Source organism: Maylandia zebra, linkage group LG12, assembly GCF_041146795.1.
Source record: "Maylandia zebra isolate NMK-2024a linkage group LG12, Mzebra_GT3a, whole genome shotgun sequence".
In the NCBI taxonomy this organism is placed as follows: Eukaryota; Metazoa; Chordata; class Actinopteri; order Cichliformes; family Cichlidae; genus Maylandia; species Maylandia zebra.
In genome coordinates, this window is record NC_135178.1 from 27,061,789 (window position 1) to 27,076,125 (window position 14,337).

At 37.6% G+C, this 14,337-nt stretch overlaps 1 protein-coding gene across 1 annotated transcript in view; it reads left to right on the forward strand.

Moving 5' to 3' along the window:
• Window positions 1-402: 402 nt before the first annotated feature.
• The window catches only part of hsd17b4 (hydroxysteroid (17-beta) dehydrogenase 4), a 33,189-nt gene continuing 19,254 nt past the window's right edge, over window positions 403-14,337 (forward strand). The window contains exons 1-11 of the mRNA XM_014414454.3: window positions 403-557; window positions 1,040-1,093; window positions 3,244-3,351; window positions 4,510-4,569; window positions 4,715-4,736; window positions 4,956-5,002; window positions 5,214-5,298; window positions 8,333-8,520; window positions 9,804-9,895; window positions 10,043-10,067; window positions 10,199-10,327. Coding sequence (XP_014269940.2) covers window positions 506-557; window positions 1,040-1,093; window positions 3,244-3,351; window positions 4,510-4,569; window positions 4,715-4,736; window positions 4,956-5,002; window positions 5,214-5,298; window positions 8,333-8,520; window positions 9,804-9,895; window positions 10,043-10,067; window positions 10,199-10,327 — 862 coding nt within the window. The 5' untranslated portion in view covers window positions 403-505. The remainder of the gene's footprint in view (window positions 558-1,039; window positions 1,094-3,243; window positions 3,352-4,509; window positions 4,570-4,714; window positions 4,737-4,955; window positions 5,003-5,213; window positions 5,299-8,332; window positions 8,521-9,803; window positions 9,896-10,042; window positions 10,068-10,198; window positions 10,328-14,337) is intronic.

A 14,337-nucleotide genomic window follows, 5' to 3' on the forward strand; every position in this document is an offset into this window, starting at 1 on the left:
GAAGAAGTAACTCCTAACTGTTTGGAAACTAACAGAAACTAAAGGGGGGGGGGGGGGGGGGGGGGTTAAAAACACTAAAAGGCAAATGAGCATATGCTTTCCTCAAGATGTTTTGGAACTTAGTGGATAATGGAAGAAAGAACGTAATCCGTGCTGAAAACAAGCTGTTTTGCAGTTTGTTTGTTTTTTTATCTTTTTCTGACTGATTATCTTTCTTGTTGTATAATTCAGATGCTACAGATTATGTGAATTGGACAATGTCATAAAACAGCCTGAAAAATTTTAATATCAAAATTTGAGGTCAAAGTACACAGATTACACGTGTAAAAAATGATAAAAACGTTGTAATAAAATCCTGGCTTCTGATTGGTCACTGCTCGTTACAGCCTCCCTATATCGCGGAAGTGGAACTTGTCAGAGTTCATCCTGCTGTCTCAGAAAGCCAGTGCTGCAGCTTTTGTAGCTTCTGTGACCCTCTCAAACCAGATAGTAAAATCTCAAAACAATGTCTCTGTCTTTCGAGGGAAGAGTCGTGCTTGTTACTGGGGCCGGAGGAGGTAAAAATCGCCGTTAGCTGAGCTGTCGACTATGTTGACGCTAAAATAGCCCCTGTATTGTTAGCACCAAATGCTAATCTGGTAGTTGTGGAGTTAGTTTCTTAGTGAACAGCCCAGTTATTAGGACGGAAATTGCATTAATTTTTTCTCGTCTTGCGCGTTTGTTAGCTGCACAGCTGCTCTAATCACGGCGTCTTGCTGACTGCTAACACTGGGCAATAACTGCAATATCAGTAAAGCAAGTCTTTGTTATTGTTATACAAAATTAGCTATTTTAATTCGAGCAGAAACCGACGTATGTCGGTCTTTTTATTTAATGGAAACGGAGATCAAAGTACGAATGTTGCAATGGCTTGTAGCTCCAGGGAAAGTGTGTGAAAGGGCATGCAGCAACGACACAGCAGTGCTGCAGGTGGTGATGGGTTTTTTCATTCTTTGGAAGTAAGCTTATACCTTTTACTCATGTGTCTTTCTTTGCACAGGTCTTGGCAGAGAATATGCACTGGCTTTTGCTGAGAGAGGTGCCTCAGTAATAGGTAAATAAAAGATATTCATTTTTTACTTATTTTACCTTGTGTTTCTATCGTAGTATTGTTAAGATGTCCTGGGACACGTGCAACAAAGCAGAATTTGGATTATCCAGGACAATGAAGCAAAGTCAAATCTTATTTATTTATATAGCACCTTTCAACATAAATATTACAAACAGCTACACAAGAAAAATTCCAAAACATTAAAATGAAAAAGTTACTTTAAAAAAAAGTAAAAGTAAATTAAAAACACTGAATTTTTGCTGCTCTTTCAAAGACATCACTGAGTCGACATATTCCAGGGTCAAAGGGAGAGCTACTGTTGGAGGATCGCTGTCTTCCTTTAGTTCTCAGCCTTATATCCTACATAGCCAGCTGACCCTATTCAAATGACCCCAGGGATCTCCTGGGGATGTACAGATGTAAAAGTTCACCGATGTGTGCTAGTGCTTGTCCATGCAGAGCTCCAAAAGTCAAAACCAGAATCTTAAAAATTGGACTCTGAAGTTAATGTGGAGCATGTGGCAGTTAATTAGCAATGCTGTGATATGTGAAATCTTGGAAGATTTAGTCAGGTTCTGAACAACCTGCAGATGTTCCAGGGAGGTTCGGGTAAGAAAAGTGAACACTTAATTATAATAATCCAGACGTGATGAAATCAATGCATGAATAACAATTTCCAATTCAGAGCGTAACACAATGGAACTCAGCATAAAGGCAACAGCGAAGCAGAGATGTAATATGAGCATCTAGAAAGAAAGCTGAGTCAAATGTTACACCAAGTTCCCTGATAGATTTATCAAATGTGGTATAGGGACATAGAGTTTCCAGATAGGCAATGTACCAAGTTAAACTGCCATGGTAACATAGCTGTAGGCTTAACCTGTGCTGGTAAACACCTAACCTGTAATTTAGTAAGTTTACATACTCCCTCCCTTTAGGGAGAGAATACTCTGTTTAGTTCATCTGTTTTTTAGCAGTCCAGCATCCACAATTTTCAAGTTATCATATTCAAATTTTGTGTGACAGTGGACACCAACAACCGCTCGAGCTGATTCCACTTTGGCGAAAATCGAGTGAAGGTCCCACCAAATGTGAAAATCAGTACAAACTTCATATTACCCACAATATTTTTTTTATTTTTTTTATGGGTTGTCCTCAAGCTTCAGAGCGTTTACTAGGCCTTGGGGGACATGAGTACCTTGGTTGGCTAAGCATTTGACCTTGACCTTTATTGTTACTCCCCAAGGTCAAAGTTGACCATTAAATTTTTTTTTTTTTTTTTAAAGAAACCATATTGAGTAATATATCATATAAAAGGGCACGGAGAGAGCTGTACAACATACGTCTTATTTTTTCAATATGATGCCATAATAGGGTTATGTCAGAATCATAAAACATCAAAGTTGTAAATATAGAGCTTGCCCTTTGGGGGAAGTTGTGATCTCTCAGTGCTGTATTTTTATTTTTTTAATTTAAAAAAAAATATTAGTGAGTATCATATTGGTATACATATTCATATTTAGCTCCGCATGGATCCAGCTAGTTTCATATATCCTGTTCATAGTTTGAACATAAGGTTTATACCACTTTATGTTCATATGACTTGCTGCTGACTACACTAAAGCACCAGCTGATTTTTACCTGAAATGAGCAAAAACGTGCAGATTGCTGCATCTGTATGATATACTGGTGAAAATACCTGCTGGTTTAGTGGCGTTCCAGGCTGACGTTGAGTTGATTTGGGATTCACTGATTCAGTTTTAAGAGACTGCGACTGAATTCCATATTACTAAGTGAAACACATGACAGTTGGTTCCAAAAATGTGGGGCGCAACAGATCTTCTGTAACAAATGTCCTGAATTGAGGTGCTATACCAAATTGGGAGAGGGAAATGTTGGACTAAGATAAATTATATTGAAATTGTCGGTAAGAAGCTTGCATTATGACTGTTGGTTCTTTTATTCTTAAAATTACACAGTTGCAGGCATAAATATTTTCTAATTTCAGTATATTCCTCCTGCCATGACTGAATTTGATCTTAACTCTGTCAAGGAATCAGCTTGCCTATGTTGTTTTCTTAACCTAATCACTCATGGAGAATTGCAAAACTCACCCCATTATTGCTAATCTTTTTCTCCTTGTTGCAATAAAGTGAATGACCTTGGGGCAGACACTAAAGGAGGCGGAAAGAGTTCTGCAGCTGCTGATAAGGTGGTGGAAGAGATAAGAGCGAAGGGAGGCAAGGCAGTGGCGAACTATGGTGAGTTCTTCTCTTCTGCTTGCTTCACGTATTTAGTTCATGTAGTGGCTGAGTGAAAAATAGTATTGATTTCTATCAGTTGGACTTGCTCAGTGATGAAACTGTTGGTGAGTATTGAAGATGTGTCTCACCTTTAGGAGAAAAAAATCGTTTTTGAAAACAAAACAATCACTCTGTTTTATTGGCAATTTTAAATGTTGACTTTTTGTCCATTTTTTTTTTTTTTTTTTTTTTGCCACATCACATCAATACTTAAACTTGAAAGAAGAGTGAGGCCATAAGCTTTATCACTATGAAAGTTTCTTATATGCCTCCCAAATCTGCTCATTGCTTCTGTGTATATATAACTATGAGCCAACTATAAAGGATGTTCAATATAGTCAGGCTTTCTTTGCGTTAGCTGGCTTGATAAAACCCCAGTTGTAGATAACGGGTACTGCAACAGTGGTTATCAACTTTCTTTGTTAAGCCCGGATTCCTGCTTCAGCCTCTGTGAGTGCTAACATAAAAAGTGACTTTTCACATGTCATCTGACTCTTCTTCTGCACAAATTGCTGCCTGCTCCGATCATTATCACATGATGATAATGATAAAATGGTGATGACCTCTATAAATAAAATAAAAATAAAGCAGTGAAATGCAGCATCTTGCAAATAAGACAAGAAATGAATGCCGCAGAAAATCATTAATCTTTGTATTTAGTGCACAGAGAGGTAAAATAAACAGTTTAACTTGAGTTAATTATGTTATCTGATAAATCTGATGGTTTACACTGATGTAACTTTACAGCTGAGCTTCATTCATGACATACGTAAGGTAGACTGCTTAACAACTTGTGCATATAAAATGTATTAACCCAGCAGAGCATCTGTATTAAATTTGGTGAAAAAATGCTGATTCCAGTCGATTTTAACCTAAAATTCCCAACTAGATTATATATTCATATATTCAACATAAGTTATCGCTGTGATTGTACCGAGGGGGAAAATAGTCACTTTTGTGACATGAAAAGCTCAGATTTTAAACTCTGTTAATCTCACTTTGAAGTACAACCTGAACTAAAGCTAACAAGAAACAATCTTTTAAGACCAATTTCTCAAAAATAAAAAAAAAGAATGTAAAACTGTGAAAAATGACAGTTTTGTTATGTCTATGCAGATTCTGTAGAAGATGGAGAGAAGCTGATCCAGACAGCATTGGATGCATTTGGAAGAATAGGTGTGTATAAACCTTCTATGGAAATCCTGCGGCCACTAGTGCTGATACCTGTCACTACTGATTTACGAAATGATCATAAAATGATTGTCAGCAATGTCGTTACAGTTATTCACTGACTTTAATATCTTACATTTATTTTTTCCAGATGTTGTTGTAAACAATGCTGGGTAAGTCCTCTAATAGCAACAATCACACATTTTATTTTCTTATTTTCTTATTTATTATTAAAAAAATGTTTACTCATATCATGTGCTATTGGAATGGCCATTTGGTTGCAGTTTCCAGATTCATTTGAGCATGCAATATTAGTTTATTAAAAAAGGGGGGGAAAAATCTAAATGCAGGAAAAAAATGCTAAAACTCTTTCTTTGCTTTTCCCTACCAAGAATACTTCGTGACCGATCATTTGCCAGGACGAGTGATTTGGATTGGGGTAATTACACTTTAATTACATATTTACTTGCTTACCTCTGTGTCTTCTTTTGTTTACCTCACAATGATATATGTAGATCAATATGTTTTAAATTGTGTTTAAAACCTGCCATATGCTTCAAACCACAGCGTTCTAATGCTAAATATCAGAGATGTGTATTGTTATGCATTAATGTTTACTTGTGTTTTTTACCTCTTACTCTGCATCACAGACCTCATTCAGAGAGTTCACTTGAGAGGCTCTTTCTTAGTGACTCGAGCTGCCTGGAACCACATGAAAAACCAAAAGTTTGGCAGGTAAGTAGCTCAGCTTGTAACAGCTATTGACGCAGGTAAAACTGTCATCCTCTTATTACGCAGGTAGGATATTTTTCTTTCCTTAGATCTGTCAAGTTACAGTATCCTCAACAGGCAACATTACTGGAGTGTTATCAAGACCTCGGTACCATGTGATGCATGTTCATACGTCAGCAACAGTACTAAAGATAGGCCGACAAAAAACTTTGACTATGATTAAGTGGTCTCTTGAGGATAATTGTCATAGACATATTCAGATGCTGCTTTAGTCACTATTCTTTAATACAGATAGACCTCAAATGGTGCAAAACAAAATTCCTATCTTGGGTTGTTTTTGTTTTTTGTTTTTTGATGATTTTTTTACATACTTTTATTAGCATGATTTTTGTGATTTATGGTTTTGTTTTTGCTTTTTTCTCTACTACTTTTACAACATAAAAACTGCTGGATCAAGACATGCAATGTTAGAAAGAGTCAGTAAACCTTTTGGAATTACCAGGATTTGTCTGTGACTAATACAATTTAGTTTTATTTTTGTCTAATTCCCAAAACACCAGCTTGATGTTCCATAGCACCGTTTTAATATTGAAATAATCAACTTGTTCTCAACCTGAAGTCATTTTACGAAAGCTGTCTTTTGCCCATAAGGCACCGTACACAGAGGGATTTCAGGAATATTTTAGAGATCTGCAAACACTGCAAACAGATCTGGGGGTGCCATTAGCATTAGTCCCATTTTTTTTTTATTAGCTGTGGCTAACGTCCAGCTGGCACCTTAGTGTATTGCTCTTAGTGCAGCTTTTTACTTTCCGCCACTCATTATTTGTAGAGAGATGACTGAACAGCTGTGTCGAACTTGACCACATTGGAATTGTGGTGAAGTTGCACATCTGTTCCATATGAAGCTTACTGCCCACTCCACTGAGACTATCCTACACTTCTTTTGCCTTATCTAAAATAATTTATTTCTTTGGCTGCCTTGGAGCAAAGCGGACCACAACCGAGTGAATATGTCAGTTGTGTTTATGTTCTCCTTTGAACTTTCTTGAACTTGTACTGAGGATATGTACAGACTGGCTTTGGCGACAGTTATTTTAGATTACAATGTATAAATGTATACATTGTTTATTTGGAACTGGTGAAACAATTAAGTTTCCCTTTTTGTTTCATGTTTTTCTATAAAAGCTGAAGATTTTACTTTATTATATGTTATATATACCTGTGTTGTGTTGTTCTTCAGTATATTCATCATGTTCAAGTTCGGACAGTAAAATAAATAGTATTTGAAACAAAATCAACCTTAATCTTCACTTAGGAGCAAAAGTGAACCTTTAATCTTGACAGAAATTGTGATTTGATTTATAACATACTAATATTTTTTCCATGTCGCTCAGCCATTCTAGTGGATGATTGTTACTAACTTGAAACAGCGATGAAGTTAGCAGATGAAGTTTGTATTGATTTTTGCTTTAACGATGCTATGCGTTGCTTATGGAAGATAAATGATGACAGTGTCGACTTAGACAGACATGCAGTGCATATTCCGGTGTTTGATTAATGGGGGTTTTACTAACAGGCCTCTGTTGCATGTGCAGCTAATAACATTAGCAGTGGCTGTTTTCTGGAACGGAACTGTTATTGAGATTTTTATTAATTACAGATGGGCTTTTCGTGACATGCAAAACAGACTCTGAACAAAAGCCTTTTTTTTTTTTTTTTTTTTTTTTTATGTTCAGAAAAAAGTCTGTGTTATAGTTTGCAGAGGAATGTTGCTCAAGTGTTATCATAGGTAATAGATGTCCTTCTCAAGTGCACACAAACCATTTTACACAAATAGCATCTCATAAACACTAAAGTAACATTTGTACTGCACTGAGCTCAAGAGCATCTTATTACTGTGTAGAATAAAAAAACCTTTGGAAATAATGATGCTGATATTGAATGAAGGTTGTCCAGCAGCTGTGGTTGGCTGCTTTTTGGTATAGTTTGGATCTACTTGCCCCAGTTAGAGCAGTGCTTCTCAAACCTTTTTCTGCTATGCCCCATTTCAGAAGACAAGTCCAGGCTCCACACCCCACATTTTATTTATTTTTTAAAAATTATTCCTCTTCCAAAGAGTTCTGAGTGATTCGCTTTAGTTTTAAACCATCTATAACCCAATAACACAATGTCCCCGTCAGTGGGCCACGAAGAGGTAATTAAATGTTGCAAAAAAGGATGTACTGACATCTTACAAGAATCTGTCCACCACCATCATCAGAACACCAGAGGAGGGACTGTCTCGAGAATGAACAATGTCAGTAGAGTTCCAGAAATGTATAGAAATAATGTCAAGCTTTATTAAGCCTGTTCTATAAGCACATCTTGGTCCACCGCCTTACACTTTGTGTTTTTTGTTTTTCATTTAATTTGTCATCCCTCTGTATTTTGCAGTGCTCATGGGAAATTTTAAAATCCAATCTCGGTGTGCAGTCACCTCAAACAAAAATGTACGGTACATTTAAAGGTAAAACCACAGCAGAAATAAATGAAATGATAAAGGTCATAGCCTGACTCCCCTGCTCACTCACTATATGAAAACATGAAGGAATACACTTACATAATGTGTTTATGTTCTGGATCAAGTCCCTGGTGCAACATTTTATCATGCGATGCTCTTTAAATATTACTGTGCTGAGACTCTGAAAACTGACTGAGACATTTGAGCACAGAAATTGATATTATTATACAGAGTTATTACAGAGTTATTATACAGAGTACTGTATCTGATGACTGTGTTCCTCAGAAGTCTCCTGCACCTAATGTAGCGTTGTTTATGATGGTCACCTTGTTAAAGCTAGTGTCTGTGTAAACATGCTAGGATTGCATGACTAGATGCTTACATATGCACGTTCCTGGGTGTAAGCAGGCATGAAAAATATCTAAGTCTTTGTAAGATTGTGTGTGGAGAGGCCGTCTGGGTCTCTTATGACTCCTTCGTGATGCCTGTCACTTTGCATTAATCCTAACGTTGCCTCCGGTTTTCTGTGGCCAGAATCATCATGACTGCTTCAGCCGCAGGGATCTATGGCAACTTTGGCCAGGCCAACTACAGCGCTGCCAAGCTGGGCTTGCTGGGGCTGGCTAACACTTTGGCAATCGAGGGTCGCAAGTACAACATCCACTGCAATACGATTGCTCCTGTTGCTGGGTCACGGCTCACAGAAACAGTCATGCCTCCAGGTAAGAGTAAAAAACATATATTAACATATATGAACATATATATTGTATGCAGCTGGTCTATATGATGTAGGTTCACACACCCTTACAGATAATGTTTTTTTTCTCCTTTTATCTCATTGAACAGGCTGAAATGGACAAATGGGTTTTAACCAAAGCATTTTTTGAGAGCAGTTGCATAATGTAATACCATGTAATGTGGATTTACAAAATTTGAGGCAACAGCACTCCCGTTCAACATGCAAATTTTTCATCTAATATTCAAGAGCAGTGTTTTCTTGCTTTTCCAAGGGCCATGATGAAATCATGCACCCTGTGAGTGCTTTAAAAGTTTTAATGTGTCAGCCCTTTATTTTAGCAGGCGGCTATGTCCTCCTTGCATTACTGTATGTGTTGTCTTCCAGTATTAAGAGAAAAAGTAAGGTAACAAATCATTTATAGTTTTTGTGTTGAACACATTTTAGAAAGAGGGCATACAGCATTGAATGCCTACAATTAAGATTAAGCAACTAAAGATATAGAATTGGCAATCTTATCTTGTGTATTAATATAACACAAAACAAAAAAACATCACCCTTAAGAATAACTGGGACTGGGAATGTTTTTCCAACCCCTGACTCGGTATTTGTAAAAATCTGAACGTCACAGTTACACTGAGCATGCTCTGTGACTGCAGCTCTGGAATAAGAAGTATTAAGTGAATTAAGGGAAAGGTTTTGTTGCCCTGCCGTGCCAGCCTACGGTAGCATCTGTCGCACACTGCGTTGTGCCAACTGTCACAGGGGCCTCACCTTAGTAAATGACTTGGTTCCATATGTTTGCTTTCACTCACTGACACTTTTCTAAAAAAAATTAATGACAAAACCCATCTTGCTAAGCAGCAGCGTGTTTAGTGAAGCAGAAGGGCTTCTTTTTACCACTAGGGTACAGATATTTTCAGCACACACAAGGGATATAAAAAAAAAAAAAAAAGTTTAAGCTTGTGCCATATTTTCTTTTTTCAGTTAATTCCAGCATGTTTAAGAAATATTTCGCTAACAGATTGCTAGTACTAGGACTGATACTGACCTGGTCTCATGAATTCAAGCATTCTGTCTGTTTCTTCATGTGAAGCCAGTTCATGTTTTTGCCATCTGTCTTGCAGAAGATTATAAGTTAAACGCAAAAACAAACAATATGTAGTATTGTACTCCATGTATAAATGAACCAAATGCAACATATTTTAAAAATCAAGACCTTCTTTGCCCTTTATTACAGATGTAAACCAGATGTTTTGTTTTATGTAGATCTTGTGGCGTCTCTGAAGCCTGAGTATGTTGCTCCTTTGGTCCTCTGGCTCTGTCATGAACAATGCCAGGAGAATGGAGGACTGTTTGAGGTACTGAAACTGTCACTATACTGCTTGTAGCTTTGTTTCATCTTAGAGAAAAATAATGTACAATAGCATATTCTTTTTCTATAAAGAGGCAATATTTCTTAATCTCCATGTGCATTTGCTCTTCTCTTCATGTTTGACTCCCTTTAGGTTGGTGCAGGGTGGATTGGTAAATGTGAGTACTGTGTGTTTTGTCCAGAGGAAATGTCTGTATGCATTTGCCATATTCATTAGTACCCCAGACTGCTGCTACAGTATGTGTGGGGTTTATACTGTGCCATGACCCCTGTATTTTTGTGTGTGTAGTGCGCTGGGAGCGTACTCAGGGCTATATAGTGAGACAGAAGAACCAATCCATGAAACCCGAGTCCATCAGGGACCACTGGGAAAAAATATGTGACTTCACAGATGCCACCAAACCTGCTAATATGCAAGGTCAGTGATGCACCAGGCCAAATACACACTTACGCAATTGGTAACCTACAGAAAAATGTATAAGTGTATTGTCACACTTGAGGACAATATACACACACACGACTTCAAGTCCGTCCTCATGGGTTTTAGCTGTATTTTTTACTATATTAAAATATGTTTAATACAGTTTAATCATAAAAGCAGATTGTTTACAATAACTAATACATGGCTCACAGAAACGGTTATGTCTTCAGGTAGGAGTAAAAAACATATATTGCATGCAGCTGATCCACACACTCTTACAGATACTATTTTTTTTTTTTCTTTTATCTTATTGGACACACTTGAGGACAATATACACACACATGACATGACAAAATATGGGCTCAGAGAGAAAATAATGAATAAAGACACTCTGAATAGGCAGGCTTTTCCCCCTTTCACTCATAGTGGAGTAAAACTTAGTAATTCAGCCTAAACAGGCAAAGATGAGCTAAATTGAATTAAAATGAATGCTGTTGAGATGCTTGTCATTTGGATTTCGGATGTGATTTAATTGTTTTCCGCTGAACTTGTTGTCTGTGTCCAGACTGGACATTAAAATTACCATCATTACCTGAGGCCTCAGTCAGATCGTTTTATTGATCTTGCAGCGAGCAACTGGCAACCACTGCACTGGCGAGTAATCTGTACTCCCCAACTGGTTGTGAGTTTGCTGGCAGTTGCTAGCATGACACTGGTTATAAAGAGGCTGCACTGAAACCTTGTGATTGCTGTGGGTGCTAACAGGGAATCATTAGTTTGCATGGAAGATGCCAACTTGTCTTGCAAACTAATTACTAAGCAGTAATGAAACTGTGAGAAATGCAGTGCAATTCAGAAACATAAAAATGTTTACCAGTCTGGATGGGCAAGATACCCATGGCTGTGAATGGGTAAATGAGACATGTAGTACAGGTCGGACTTGAACCTGGGCTACTGCACTTTCACCATAGGCTTGTCTGCTCCCCGCTGAGCTCAAGTGCCTCCCAGAAAGTTTTTAAGTTAAAAAATATTACACTCTGAAGTGATCAGGTTGTCTAAACATGGACTCACAGCACTGCAAGCCACTGTGGCGTGTGCTTTCTCTGAGCAGATAGTCGTCACAGATGTGCTCTAGCGTAACGTTTCACCAAGACTGCAAGCACGGCTTTTGACAGTTTCACATGTGAATTATTTCATGTTACTGAAGCTCAGTGGTCTTATCCTTCAAAGTAATTGACAACCATCAGATTTGTCCATCGTTGTTAAAAGATGTAAGAGATGTAAGCTTTTATGAAAATGTAAAACACGGTCTTTAAGAATTGATTTCTTGCCTTTAGTCTTGAATGGTCATTTATTCACTGAGCTGAATCATTTCTCTTCAAAGCAGTAACCACGCAACACAGACCAGAGATGAGACTATTTTCACAGCGGCTTTCCTTATTAGTGCCCGGATCACACTTTCACACTTGTTTGACTCACTCTTTGTTGAGTCAGAATTATTCAGATTTTAGATCATTACATGGCTACATAATTTGCCCTTTGGTCTTGGAGTAGTAGTGGGCTAACTTTGTGCTACTCTAAAGAAATTCATGTCTTTCATGTTTTAGTAGTATGGCCTTAGTAAATGTCTAGATATACACAACCTTTGAGTCATTTTCCACAATACTGGTTTATACCCAAATAAATCTGCAGTTTTGTTGCGACATTTTTATGTGATATTGGTTGATTGTTAGAAGAGAGGGAAATAAAAAAGCAGTGTTTTGAGACCTGTCTTTTAATTAAAGTTATGATTAGCCTCTTTTGAGTGGAACCACTTTTGAAGAGCTCAATGAAAGGAAAAATAAAAGCACCTGGCTTGTTAGCCCTCATGTAGTCATGCTGTCAGGCTCAGCGCTTATGAGGGTGATAACCTTCTGAAATCATCTGTATTTACAGTGAGTTGGGTAACAATCAAAGACTGAGGACCAGATGGTGGTGGAGATGATGTGAATGAGGTGGAGAAAAGAAGCCAAGTTCAATATGATGTTGAGTGTGAACGAGTGCAGTATTGTTCAGAAAAGAGCTCCAGCAAACAAGAGGCTGGCGATTGTTGATTATTATTTCTCTCCACCTCCTCCACCTTATCCTTCCTTTCATATCCACATTCAAAGAGAGGGTGGCGGTGTTAACATTAACAGAATGGGGGTGGCAGTCCCACAGGGCACTAGCTGGTCTCATTAGCATGGCTTTGTAGTACCACCTCATTTGTATCTTATTTGTTGCTACCTCTTTTTGGTAAGTGCCTGCCGCTGAGTGACGGTAATAGGATCTCTGGTCTTCTCAGTCTTACCCTGGTCCCGGTCCGTGCACGTTTCAGCTATTTTCCTTTGTTCATGCAGCAACAGGTTGAATCAGCATATATATTTAAAGAGTTGTGTTGCCTTTGTTGTTACATTTACACTTTTTGGGTGTTCTTAAAACAACCTGAGAACCCACAGTGAGGACTTGTGCAAACAACTGTTTGAATAGAGAAATGTTTATTCTGCAGGTACATAAGGGCTCTCATGTATTTCCATTTTAAAGCTGCTTCTGGATCAGTATGTTTTAGACTGAAATTCATTTATTCAGCATTTGCATAGTTTCACTGAAACATGAACCCCAGGCTTGTTGTTCTATAGCTGGGTTAAAAAAAAAAAATCAGTCTTTGCAGTTTCCTAATTGTGAAACCAGAATGAGCAACTACACATAAGAGACAATTGAAAGAATATTTCGAAATTCAAAGACCTCTCAGTGCAATCATCAACTCAGAGTGAGGTTCGAAAAACGCGACCAAATTCCTGTTTTGCAGCCTTTTAACAGTTAAACAATAAATGCTAAAGAGCTGAACATACTAGTACATGCCCATGCTGCTGTATTATTTCATCTGCTCATACTGATATTTAATCACACGTAGAAAATGTAATTACAGTAATTGTAGGTCTCTTGCAATGCTCAGGTCCTGCTCAATTATATAAATGTTGTTGTAGTCTGTTTGGTTGTTGCTAGGCGACGTGATCACATAGTATGTCATTCATAATTCAACCTTTTGTAGATATAGATTAATGTCATTGTCATGCCATTACAGTGATACAATGGTTTTATAAAGTATTATAGTTGCATAAACAGTAGAAAACTGGTCATTTTAGCTCATTGGTAGGGTGTATACTGATTATGCCATAATATACAAACCTCCAGGGGACTAAGATGTTCCTTCAGGCTTATAGAGGGAGACTTTTTGCATTATATTAAGAAAGATATGTTTATTTAGAGCCGATATAACCTGGAAGAAGGTGGCTTTATTTCCATTCATTTAATATATGCTAAAAATATTTTTTAGAGCTGTTAAGTTGTGTCGTGCATCGCTTTGATGGCTGGCTGTTGTCTTGGTAACCTTTTAATATACTTACTACCAGCTCATATGATCACCAATGAGTGATACTGTGCTCTCATTGGTGGACAGTTCAATTGCTACCCTGGATGTTGATCAAATATTTTTGCGTTCTGCCCACTTTGTGTGTTGACTGTGATTTAGATTGTTTGACTTGAAGTTGCCAGATTGATTGATTACAGTTCAACCGTTTAGTTTCTGCAATACAGATTGGTTTTTTCTGTTAATGGTTTGTATTATATTGAATTAGTTATAAACAAATTGCATCTATTCAAGTTTCACTATTTGGTTTAAAAAACATAATTATATTTGGCTGTATACACAAACTATATATAATTTATGTGGAGCAAATTCTAATATGTAATACATGTGAAATGGCATGCAGTACCTAGATGAGGAGTATTTGGTCAAATCCAGCATGATGGGGAGGGGAAAAAACAAGCAGTGCAGAAGGAATTGGGGAGGCACCAGTCTTTCTTCTGTTTGCAACACACATGCATGCAAACTGTATACTCGGCTGGAGACTGCCCGGCATGGTGAAACACACTCAAGATACTTCTTAGACTTGCTGCACAGCTTGGTGTGTGTGTGTGTGTGTGTG